Below are 13,178 nucleotides of genomic sequence, written 5' to 3'. Positions count from 1 at the left end.
CTTAGCACACTCTAGTTAGTTGTTTCTTACTTGTTTTAGAGCTGTTTGCATCTACAGTCTTGCCTTGTATTGGTAAAGCGTTTAAATCCAGGTGTTTTCGATGAAATCTTACACGTCTAAGTTTGTGCGTGTGCAGGCACAACTGGTAAGTGGTTGTGTGTCTGTTGTCTTGTTTATTCCCAAATAGGAAAGGATTTGGGACAAGTTTAAAACCTATCAAATCCTAAATGGTTCATGCTGTCTTGTGGATTGTAGTTTTGTGAATGCAGCAAAGTTGCAATAGACGTCTCCAGTAACGGGATTATGTGGAGATTAGTTTCTTGGTTGTGCCCAGAAGATTATTGAGGTTATTACAGGCAGCGCTAATTGATGCTGACACCTTTCCTGTGCAAAGCACTTTATTAGATGTCTTTTGATGTCTTTCCACCATTGGCACATTGTAACTCCCAAGCTGCTACATAGAGCGTTATATAGAGTATTGTTTAACCCATCAGGAATTTAGCAATTTGTGTATGTGAGATTGGAATCCATTAAAGTTTGGATCAATGTTCATGTTTGATCCACAGAGAATGACGAGCAGTCTTATGACCCTGTATTGACTTTGTGTGCAGCTCAGTGTCTGTCACAAACAGTGAATGGACTTTGTCAATACAAAGTTTTTTTTTCATTGGCTAGCAGTAGTTTAGCAAGACAAGAAAGGAAAGCAGGTCATTTGAGTAGAAGATTTCCTGTTGAAAGATTTTGCTTTAGTGCTCCAATCCTAGTTTTTTTGCACTTTCCACGAATAGGGTACAAAATAGGGATTGAAAACGATATTGTTTTTTAAGAAACTGTAACAGTTTTACCATTAGCTATGTAGCAGATATGAAAATTAATCTTCAATTATTAGTATTTTGTTGTTGTTGTTGTAAAAATCATTAATTTCTCCATATTGTGGAATATCCTAAAAGAGTCATGTAAAAGTGGTGTTTTATTTAGTTTGTACACTGTAATTCATGTTCAGATTAATTTCATAATTAGTTAATTCAACGTGGGACTTCTGTTTTGAAAAATAATATCCAGAAGCGCTTGCTGTAGACATTTGCTTTCTGCATTGCTTTAACATACCTACTTTCAGTCTTCGCTGAACTTGAGACGGAGAGGAATGATTCAAAGGACAATACAATAATTGAAAACCATCCTTTGATATAACAATAAATGTTGTTTTGATGCTCTTTAATGTTGTGTGTGACAGATAGTGGTTGCTGCCCTTTCAAATGGAGTGGGGCACAACGCTCTCGCTCTCCAACTTATAGCACGATTAAAAAACAGGAACATCAGAGGGTATGTTGAAAAATACAGTACAACTTACTGTATTGTGTCTTCTCTCTGCACCTATGCACACTACATGCACTCACACTAAGTGATAATCATGTGCCCATTCTATTCTCTACTATCTGGGTCGCCACAAACATAACTTTTTAAAGTATTAAAATCATTCCGTCATTGCAAGCCCTTGCGGTATGCATAACGTAATATGGACATTTGCGATATTCCGATAAATTAGGTATATCGTGCAGCCATATGCGATTATAAATATAATCTTTTTGGTCATTAAAATGAGAATAATGTTTTTCAACAAAAATGTTCAACCATTAACTGAATATCACTTCCAACAAATTGTGTTTTGATTACAAATTATGATACTGTCATATGATTTTAATCAGGGGGGTCATGCACCTTTTTTTGAAGGGGCACTGTTTAACCACAGTAGAATTGAGCCTAAATGTAAAAATCACATGCAGTTAATTTGCTTTTAATAAAATAAAACATGTTTTCCCTTGGGTGCGTGACCTTCCCCATGAGCATGAGCTCCTGTTCACCCAAGGGATGTCACCTGTAGGTGAACGTGTGACTCAATTGGACTGACGTAATGAAGACTCTAACCTGCTCTTAGACCCCGTTTCCACCTGTTATTAAGATGCGTCTAGAGTGATCCGATCACATGTGGTCAGGTGAGACACATCGCTGTTTACACCTGGTCATTTAAATGCATCTCCTGTGACCACTTGTGTTCGGATTTGGAGGGTAGCGTCTCTGTTTCATGATGACATACATCATTCACTATATCAGTGAGTTACTGTATGATATTAAAGCACAACAAAGTCAGAAAAGACAAAGAAAGCGTGAAAAAAACCATCTGTTTCTCCCAGATGCATCTGAAATATATTCTAAGCACAAACGCAACATGTCAAGTAGAATTATCCATTATTTTAGTGGATTACCTGTATTAAAGAAGCTTCAGGTGTTCGTGCATCTCATCTGTCAGCAGCCATATCATCCTGCAGCTCTTGCCTGGTTGCTCACTATAGCTAAGCAGGGTTGAGCCTGGCCAGTATCTGGATGGGAGACCTCCTGGGGAAAACTATGGTTGCTGCTAAAAGAGGTATTAGGGAGGCCAGCAGGGGGTGCTCACCATGTGGTCTGTGTGGGTCCTAATGCCTTAGTATAGTGACGGGGATGCTATACGGTAAAAAACAAAAACAAAAAAAAAAACACCGTCTTTCAGATGAGATGTTAAACCGAGGTCCTGACTCTCTGTGGTCATTAAAAATCTCAGGACACTTCTCGTAAAGAGCAGGGGTATAAACCTGGTATCCTGGCCAAATTCCCCCCATTGGCCCTTATCTATCTATGATAGCCTCCTAATAATCCCCATCCCTGAATTGGCTACATCACTCTATGCTCCTCTCCACCAATAGCTAGTGTGTGGTGGGCGTTCTGGTGCACAATGGCTGCCTTCGCATCATCCTGGTGGATGCTGTACTGGTGGTGGTTGAGGGGATTCCCCCTATACTATGTAAAGCACTTTGAGCGCCTAGAACAGCGCTATATAAATGTAAGGAATTATTATTATTATTATCTGTGTTGAAATCAGACACACTAAAGAAGATCCGTGAAGCTCTCGTGATTGTGCATGTATCCATTTTTTTAATCTTCTTTCGTAGTTTAACTAAAAAGTAGAGCCAGATACTACATGTCATAGCTTTCAGATATTGGTACACATTGAGCTTTATTTCAAACATCATCAAATGTTTAGGTTTGTCTTACCCAAGGACATCTTAAATTTAGGTGCTGTTTAATTTTACTACAGTTGTGACCATTGCACTTGAAACCCCCCACAGTGATCAATACTGTCTGTTGATCTGTCTGTCTCAATTTCAGTAGCAGTGATGTTTGTTATTCCACAAAAATGTTTGCTCTTATGCCACCATGTGCCTGAGTCCACCTAGATAATGGGTGTTTTTTCTAACTAGGATAGTGTCCACTTAATTTTCAGCATGACACAAGAGTAACATACGACCTCGTAAATCCACACAGGACACATTGGGTAGTGCCACGTTTCTGTTTTTGGTTGGATGAATGTGTCAGTTCTTCTTTACTGTCAGCTTTGCCTTCAGAGTGCTAAGACTCTTTTTTTTTTTTTTTTCAGTTACATACCTCTTTTTATTGACCAGGATCCATTGTAACATAAAACCAAGCTTGGCACCAATGAAACTGAGTTCCTGTCTGGTATGCCAACTATTATGGTCTTGCCTACATAGAAAAAATAGGCTAGCCCTTGTTAGGAGCCTAGCGCTGCCTTCTGAAGACATGTGGAGTCATGAAATGTATTGGCTAATTGGTATCAAACTCAACAAGATGGTTAATAGCTGATATCTTTTAAGCGTTTTTGGTTCAGTTCCTCCAACTGTACAGAAACTCACCATTTGCTGTCTTGGTAATTACAGAGAACACTCTTGCGATGATGGCGCACAGTGGTCTGATCAAACTGTCAGTTTTAATTACTCTGGAGTGCCCTCAGTCTGCCTAGAGAAGGGTTTGCACAGTTTGTCAAAGCATGCTGAGAAGTTTGTGCTTCCTAAAGCCCTCCTGTAGAGTGGGATGAATTAAATGCTCTAATTTGTGTTTGAGATGAAGGCAACCATACTGCAGATGAAATTACACTCCCCCTCGAAACTACACTGTTTAGACTCTATAAAACATCTATTTAGGAAGAAGTGGCAATGTTAGGACAAGACTTGCAATGATAGATTTAGTTGGAGCCGTCAGAAAATATTAACTTGTGGGTAATGGCTTTCAATAACAAGACAAACTGTCCACTTGTGTTTAAATGACAGGTGAGTTTGCCTATACATTACAAACATCTGTTTTTGGGTACTCTATTGGTAATAGCGATGTGTAAAACAACTTATTTGTCTGAATTGTCAGTTGACTATTAGAAGCCCTGTAAAATTAGGCTGGATTAGGGTTATGTCTACCTGACAACTTTCAAACATGATTCTTAAGCAGCTTACCCAATACATTTAGCTCTATGGAATGAAGCTTCATCGTTACCCCCGGCACCGTGTTGTGCTTTCGTCAAGCGTGAAGTGATGTGAATGTGAAGCTCAAAGTTCAAACAATATTACCTTTGACCCCATTGCCACTGACCTTCCGAAGCATCAGTAAATGATTACCGGACAATTACGATGTGGTATCATTACGTGGGTGATGCCAGCCCTAAAATCAAAACAAGCAGGGCTCCAAGCAGGGTGACTTAATTTATTTTAGTTAGTTTTTCCTGCCGATGTGACTACATTTTCTTGTAGGTCGCACTGGTGTCCAACTCTCACTCTCTCTGACTATGCACTGCCATTTTCTGTTGTGTCTGAGAAACGGCAAACACTCCAAAAGTGGAACGAAACAGTGCTACCAGCTACCTGGATCAATTATCAGCAAGGCCCAAAGGACAGAGCAGCAAGAGCGCAGAGCAGTTGTGTTAACTTGCGGACCGGTCTTTAGCGGTTAGCCGTGCAGCGCAAATAATTATAAACTGCGAGAACCAGTGAGAAGTGTGCCACGGGTTGCTGAACCCATGTGAGTTCGCCACTGAATTCTCTGTTGCAGAACTCCAAATGCCTCTGTGATTTAACTTGTTTAAAATCATATTGAATGGCTCAGCATTCTAAACAGCGAGGAAAAAACACAGTGCCAAGCACACACATAAAATAGAGGTTTTATTTTTCAATCCACACATCACAGCACCTGCCACACAGCACAGCTATTTGCACCCCAATAGTCTGGTTGAACCATATAAATATATACGACAAACTTTGCCAAAGGTGTCGCTGTAGTGGAGTGAGTTGTAAAGACGATGTGAATGTGTATTTTGGTGCAAGGGACCATGGTTCGATCCCGCCTTTTGTCTCACTCCTTTTCGCATTCTGTTTATTGTTTCCACCCTTAATATTTCCTTTAATACTACTTATAATAATAAATAAAAATCAATATAAAGGTTGATTTCATCGCAGTGGTTTGGTCACGGTAAATGTCGAGGAGTGCAGCAGAGAATGGTTTGATCTGGAGGCGGGGTCTGTTGATCGCACGTGTTCGCTTCCTTGTCCGGGGTGAAAGCAGAGATCCCTTTGTCAGATGCACAGCTCGGCATCTCTCGTGTGTAGCTTGTATCGCTTCTTTTGCAAAAGTCTCTGGAGATTTACCCATATGAAAATTAACCATGATATTACTATAGTAATATTGTAGTAGCCACGTTTTTTTGGTGGAAACCAATAGTTTTATGCATTTAACCATGGTGTTACTACAGTATTATGGTATTAATATAGTAACCATAGTTAAACTATGGTTACTGTAGTAAAACCATGGTTAAATTTCGTACGTGAAGGTTAGGGTTAGGTTTAGGGTAATGGGGTTGGTTTAGGGTGCCTGTGGGACTCTTAATAAACATGCTGCAGTGCCCCTATACTGTATGTTAGTATTTAAATATGGGTGCAAATAGCATCTACCATAAATCTACCATGGATTTACTATAGTAGCACTAACTTCTTTAAAATGGTATTTTGGTAGAAACCTTCGTACTAAATATAGTTTGATTTAATATACTGTATTAGGGTAGTGAGGGAATATAATTCCGTTTTTGTTTCAAGTATGGCATTAAAGTTTATAAATGTGTTTAGGCTGCTGTTTTTCATTACAAAAAAGCCATATCTAGTCACATTGTTTTTCACCTCCAGAAATTCCAAGAGATGACTGTACTGTATACATTAATAGACTGATTCCAGGAATCTGTTGTGGAGTCCAAACTCAGTTGCATTGTCAGAATATTTTAATTTAGTTATATAAACTAGCTGTTAACTATTTAAAGATGTTACTGTTAATATCAGTAAATTATTGCATCCATCTCAAAATCAATGCTTTACTGTCAGATTGTCCATTTCAATGAGACAAAATATGCAATATTGTTATTTATAATTGCACTTATTTGTGCAATACAATATTAATATCACTTTTTTTTTTAAGTTTCTGTCCATACAGTTTTCATTTTAATAGATTCTGTTCATACATTTTTCATTTAAAAGAACAGTTAAAGATCTGACAATAATTGCCTTAAAATTTGTTGAAGGCAAACAAAAACATTGTCTTGATGGCTGTAGCAGCGATACCTAAAGGGGATTAATTTTAACGCAACTTTTCGGAGAACACATTTAAAGCACCACTGCTGAAAATATTGAAACTAAAACAAATAAGAAATAAAATCCAGATCGATTAAACAACTTCACTAATCGATTAGTCTGTGTCAGTTGTTGGACCATCCTAACCTGTCTGAGTAGACCCAGTTGGTAAATGGAGATGTTATATGGTACTTAAATGTTATTTAGTCAAATTCATCAAGATTATGCCATCTTGATACCCTGTCTTTGTTTTTACAGGGAAATTGCAGATGGATCACATTCTAGAATCTCCTTCCCTTTGACCTCAGTCCTTAACCAGCTTCTGTCCTTTGTCTTATGCGTTAAATTCCCTACCAGACATGTTTCTAACATGTCACACACTATTTCATCATCTATGTCCTTAGGAATGCTCTGCATATACATGCTCTGAGTGCAAGTTATCTTTTCTGAAAGATACTTGGTGTGACAACTGTGAAGCTATGACTGCTCTGTCTCATTTTTGTCTGTGATTGGATCTTTCATTGTGTTTTATGTCTGCCTTCTCTCTTTTTGTAGCCTTTTCCTCACTTCGTTCCCTCTTGTGGTGTCATTGGGCCATGGTTCGCAAAAAAGGATCTCTTATCTTGTGTGGAGCATTTCTGTTTGTTGCCTGGAATGCCTTGATCCTCCTCTTCTTATGGGGCAGGCCCCCAATTGGCCGACTTGGTGAGGGAGGCGGAGCTGAACCAGGGGCTGGAGAGGAATGGGGAGCTGGAAAAGCGAAAGTGGGCGGAGCTAATGGATTGGCTGGCGAAGTGATCCGATTGGCTGAAGAAGTGGAATCAGAATTAGAGACTCAGAAAAAGCTTCTCAAGCAGATACAGAGTCACAGGGAACTATGGGAACAGCAGAAGAAATTGGGAAATAGGGAATCGGAGGACACAAAAGATGAAAAGAACATTGAGGAACCTAAGAAACCTCAACAGTTTTCTGCAATACCTCTAAGTCATAAAACTGTAGAAGATACAAAAAGTATTGGGAAAAATACCCAGACTCTTACGGTTACACCACCTGGTCTGGTCACAAAGGAGAAACCGGACCAAAACGAGCAAATTACAGAAAATGAAGTAGGTCTTAATAAGCCAAGCCCTCAAATCATTATCCCAATTCTTGTCATTGCCTGTGACAGAGTGACAGTGAAGAGGAGTTTGGATAAACTGATACAGTACCGTCCTTCTGCTGAGCTTTATCCAATCATTGTCAGCCAGGACTGTGGTCATGCAGATACGGCAAGGGTGATTGGCTCCTATGGCAGTCAGATAACCCACATTAGCCAACCAGATCTTGCAGACATTCCAGTGCGACCTGATCACAGGAAGTTCCAGGGTTACTACAAGATCGCCAGGCACTACCGTTGGGCCCTGAACCAAGTCTTCAATGCCTTTGCTTACTCTACAGTGGTCATTGTGGAGGATGACTTGGAGGTAAGAGCTTGATTACATGAAGAAATACATTTTTATTTATGACTAATACACTGTATGGCCAAAAGTATGTGGACATACCCTTCTTATTAACAAGCTTGGTTACTCCATTAATTCCAGTGAAGACAAATCATAATTCTATTTCAGACAATGGCATTCAAGGGCATTGTGTGCTTCCAACTTTGTGGCAACAGTTTGGGGAGAGTCCTCTTCTGTTCCAGCATGAAAATACAGTGCATCCGGAAAGTATTCACAGCGCTTCATTTTTCCACATTTTGTTATTTTACAGCCTTATTCCAAAATGGATTAAATTCATTATTTTCCTCAAAATTCTACAAACAATACCCCATAATGACAACGTGAAATAAGTTTGTTTGAAATCTTTGGAAATTTATTAAAAATAAAAAATGAAGAAAATCACATGTACATAAGTATTCACAGCCTTTGCCATGACACTCAAAATTGAGCTCAGGTGCATCCTGTTTCCACTGATCATCCTTGAGATGTTTCTACAACTTGATTGGAGTCCACCTGTGGTAAATTCAGTTGATTGGACATGATTTGGAAAGGCACACACCTGTCTATATAAGGTCCCGCAGTTAACAGTGCATGTCAGAGCACAAACCAAGCCATGAAGTCCAAGGAATTGTCTGTAGACCTCCGAGACAGGATTGTGTCGAGGCACAGATCTGGGGAAGGGTACAGAAAAATTTCTGCAGCATTGAAGGTCCCAATGAGCACAGTGGCCTCCATCATCCATAAATGGAAGAAGTTTGGAACCACCAGGACTCTTCCTAGAGCTCGCCACCTGGCCAAACTGAGCGATCGGGGAAGAAGGGCCTTAGTCAGGGAGGTGACCAAGAACCCGATGGTCACTCTGACAAGAGCTCCAGCATATCTCTGTGGAGAGAGGAGAACCTTCCAGAAGAACAACCATCTCTGCAGCACTCCACCAATCAGGCCTGTATGGTAGAGTGGCCAGACGGAAGCCACTCCTCAGTAAAAGGCACATGACAGCCTGCCTGGAGTTTGCCATAAGGCACCTGAAGGACTCTCAGACCATGAGAAACAAAGATTGAACTCTTTGGCCTGAATGGCAAGCGTCATGTCTGGAGAAAACAAGGCACCGCTCATCACCTGGCCAATACCATCCCTACAGTGAAGCATGGTGGTGGCAGCATCGTGCTGTGGGGATGTTTTTCAGCGGCAGGAACTGGGAGACTAGTCAGGATCACGGGAAAGATGAATGCCGCAATGTACAGAGACATCCTTGATGAAAACCGGCTCCAGAGTGCTCTGGACCTCAGACTGGGGCGAAGGTTCATCTTCCAACAGGACAACGAACCTAAGCACACAGCCAAGATAACAAAGGAGTGGCTCTGGGACAACTCTGTGAATGTCCTTGAGTGGCCCAGCCAGAGCCCAGACTTGAACCCAATTGAACATCTCTGGAGAGATCTGAAAATGGCTGTGCACCGATGCTCCCCATCCAACCTGTTGGAGCTTGAGAGGTCCTGCAAAGAAGAATGGGAGAAACTGCCCAAAAATAGGTGTGCCAAGCTTGTAGCATCATACTCAAAAAGACTTGAGGCTGTAATTGGTGCCAAAGGTGCTTCAACAAAGTATTGAGCAAAGGCTGTGAATACTTATGTACATGTGACTTTTTCATTTTTTATTTTAATAAATTTGCAAAAATTTCAAACAAACGTCTTTCACGTTGTCATTATGGGGTATTGTTTGTAGAATTTTGAGGAAAATAATGAATTTAACCCATTTTGGAATAAGGCTGTAACATAACAAAATGTGGAAAAAGTGAAGCGCTGTGAATACTTTCCGGATGCACTGTACCTAGACCTGAACCACACTGAACACTGATGATCTTGTGTATAAATGGGGTCAAATCCCTGCAGCCATGTTACTACACACAGTATAGTGGAAAGTCTTCCCAGAAGAGTGGAAGCTGTTATTGCAGCAAAGGGGAGAATTGATCCCTATGGTTTTAAAATGAAATGTTCCTCAAGCACATATGGTGTCCACAAACTTTTGGCCACATAGTGTACTCATTTCTGTTGTATATCCATAATTGTCCATACTTTGTCCTGCAGTTGAACATTTTAGATGAACAGAATCCATATTGTCAATGTGCAGTGTTTGAATTTCCTCGCTATGATTCATGAAGAATTTTGAGAAGAGTTTGTCTCTCGCTCAGAGAAAATATATTAATTTGCATATTTCTGAACCCATTCCTTTAAAGGACTCATAGGTGAACTGATTACCAAGTCCAATATGCACCCAAAAACATTAATAGGACAGCAGTAAAGCTCTGGTTCTTGCAGCTGTCATGAGTTCTCTAAAGGAAAGGATCAAGGTCCTTGTTTATCTTTGCTTTTTACCCAAACATGCTGTTTTGCATTCTCTTTCCTGTGTCCCGCTATGGCTTTGATGGCTGTAAAGGGGTGCATTAAAGGTGATAAATTTAAATATGCAACTTCTCTGGAATGGCTAACTGTTAGACAGTCAGAACACCAAGGCTGAATCATACACTGTGCGATTACAGTATGTACTATGCATTTGGCCATCTAGTGTATGAATTTGTAAAGTGTAGGATCGTCTCAAATGGTACACTAACGTTCTTTACAAGATGGAAGCATTCACCGTTTTTCAGCTGATGGAAGTTATGTTTCAAAGGTACCCGATGTTTTGCCACTAGCTTAAATGCTTTAGCCAACCTCTGTCTAACATTTATATCTCAAATAATGTACATATTCACACAGTGTTGGGTGTCCTACTACACGAATTCCCCTTGCCGCAACACTGGCAATGCAACTCGTACTTGTGTTGCATTATGAACTGACACATTTCAGGATGCAACAACAAAATCAAACTTGCGTAGCTAGAAGTGTTTACGTTCACATACTTGTGTTCACATACTTGAGTTTTCAGCATGGTTAGCTAACTGTACTCAACCATGCTGGTGGAATGCCTTGAGTATGTGGTGACCCATGACTGGCCCACTCAGTCACTTCTTATTATGATTTCGCTGCACCATGACACAGTAAAAGTGCCAGTGTGCCCGGATCTGTGTGTAACAGCACGGCTTAGTAACCATTCGGCCTGATGGTGGAGAGGCAGCTGAAGTTGATCATGACCTTGAGTGAACTAGCCTAAATGCTTTCTGTCCAAATGTTTTAGAAATCACACTTTCATGCTTACCTTTTTCTTGTGACATTAAACTGTAATTTCTCCTTTTAGGTGGCCCCAGACTTTTTTGAGTATTTCCGCGCTGTCTACCCCATCTTGCGTTCGGACCCTACTCTGTGGTGCATCTCGGCCTGGAATGATAACGGACGAGAGGGGTTGGTCGACCCAGGCAAGGCTAAGCTCCTTTACCGGACAGATTTCTTTCCCGGCCTTGGATGGATGCTTTTGAAGGAAGTCTGGGCAGAGTTGGAGCCTAAGTGGCCAAAAGCATTCTGGGATGACTGGATGCGCCACCCGGAGCAACGAAAGGACCGTTCCTGCATTCGTCCCGAGATCTCAAGGACTATGACGTTTGGTCGGAAAGGAGTCAGTTTGGGTCAATTTTTTGACCAGTATTTGCGTTACATTAAACTCAATGCTGAATTTGTGCCTTTCACTAAAATCGATTTGTCCTACTTGGTCAGGGAGAAGTATGATGAAAACTTTGAGAAGGAAGTGTATAGCGCCCCCTTGGTGAAGGTGGAGGAATTACAACATGGTGGAAGCTTGAAAGGCAACGGCCCGTTTAGAGTTCAGTATTCCAGCAGAGACAGTTTTAAAGTGCTGGCTCGGAGCTTGGGAGTTATGGACGACTTGAAGTCAGGGGTTCCCCGCGCTGGTTACAGGGGCGTAGTCAGCTTTATCTACCGTGGGCGAAGAATTTTTCTGGCACCCCCTGAGGGCTGGACTAAATATGACACCAGCTGGAGCTGAGAAGGATTAGGTTTGGGTGAGGACTACAAAAGAAGAGAAAAAGAAAACACAACTGTAATAACAAGTACAGGAGAGAAACGCCCTCTCAAACCAAAGAAAACAGAAGCAGGGTGTGAAAGATTGTGAAGGTTAATGCTAAGAATAAGTGAGCATAAATGAACTACTGTTTTGAATTGGAGGAACACCCAGGCATGCTGGGAAAGGCACACAAGTGGTTCATCATACATGTGCAGCAGTCCTGCAACAATCTTCCCTCAGAGAAACAGTATACGTAGTTACACTGCAAAATAGGTCATTCTTATGTGGGGTAAAAATTATCAGAATCTTTTCTTATTTGAACATGTTTACCTTTCTGTTGTTCTCAAGGTCAATCCTAGAGGCAATGAATAGTTATTTTATCCTACCACATCTGCTCTGTTTTATTGGGTGAATCTGACAAAAGCAAGTCCAGGTCACATTTCAAAATCAAAAGAAAAAATAAGGAATATTTTACATAAAGAAAATGAAGCCTATTCTTAGAATTTATGTCAGAAACAAATTATGCCCCGCTGTAATGCATCCAGATGTTTTACATTATATTTTTTTGTAATTCTGATTATTCTGCATATCTTATCATAAAAATAGTGTCAAAAATGCGAACAAATCTTAATGGTCCTAAAAATAGCTTCATTTTCTTCAAAAGTATTCTTTACAGGCTTTATGAGATTCACCCTATTAAAGGCCAGTCTGGGTGTTTTAAAGAAGCCCATTGTCTAAATGTTATTAGTCCCTGACATTATTTTAAATGAGATCATTTAAATCATTATAAATGAAGACTATGTGCAAAGTTCAAACTTGTTAATTTTCCTTTTTATGTAGCACCATTAAATCCATGAAGTTTAAGCTTGTGCCAGAACTTTTTAAAGGCTTGTGTATCGGACATACCAAAAAAAAAACAAAAAAAAACTTATGTGCCATTCTGTTGAAGTACTTGAACCTGTTTTTTTTGTTTTTTTTTAATTGTTTGCCTGGGAGAGCTCTCATCGCATTTTCAAGATGTTTGCAGGTTTGTTGCAAAACCAGCAATCATAGAAATTGCTTTTATATGTTCTTATGGATGAACTCATTGAATGGATTTCAGTAGACCAGAGAGAGAACATTTTAATTAAATTTGAGAGAGAAATGATCTGATATTAATGCATATGCAGTATGAAGAAGTGTCAAACCACTGCCTGACATGTTTATAACTTTAATACATTGAGAATAAAACAAACTATTTTGATATTTCACAATA

At 40.1% G+C, this 13,178-nt stretch overlaps 1 protein-coding gene across 4 annotated transcripts in view; it reads left to right on the top strand.

The window, feature by feature from the left end:
- mgat1b (alpha-1,3-mannosyl-glycoprotein 2-beta-N-acetylglucosaminyltransferase b) overlaps positions 1 to 13,178 on the top strand; it is an 18,929-nt gene extending 5,751 nt beyond the window's left edge. For 2 of the 4 annotated variants that reach the window (XM_051671488.1, XM_051671490.1), the window contains exons 2-3: positions 7,047 to 7,954; positions 11,204 to 13,178. In XM_051671488.1, coding sequence (XP_051527448.1) covers positions 7,047 to 7,954; positions 11,204 to 11,905 — 1,610 coding nt within the window. In that variant the 3' untranslated portion in view covers positions 11,906 to 13,178. Of the gene's footprint in view, positions 1 to 1,229; positions 1,324 to 1,814; positions 1,995 to 7,046; positions 7,955 to 11,203 lie in introns of those variants that run through there. The other 2 variants (XM_051671491.1, XM_051671489.1) reach the window with 2 other exon arrangements.

Source organism: Myxocyprinus asiaticus, chromosome 34, assembly GCF_019703515.2.
Source record: "Myxocyprinus asiaticus isolate MX2 ecotype Aquarium Trade chromosome 34, UBuf_Myxa_2, whole genome shotgun sequence".
Taxonomy (NCBI): domain Eukaryota; kingdom Metazoa; phylum Chordata; class Actinopteri; order Cypriniformes; family Catostomidae; genus Myxocyprinus; species Myxocyprinus asiaticus.
This window is presented reverse-complemented; position numbering and strand designations above follow the sequence as displayed.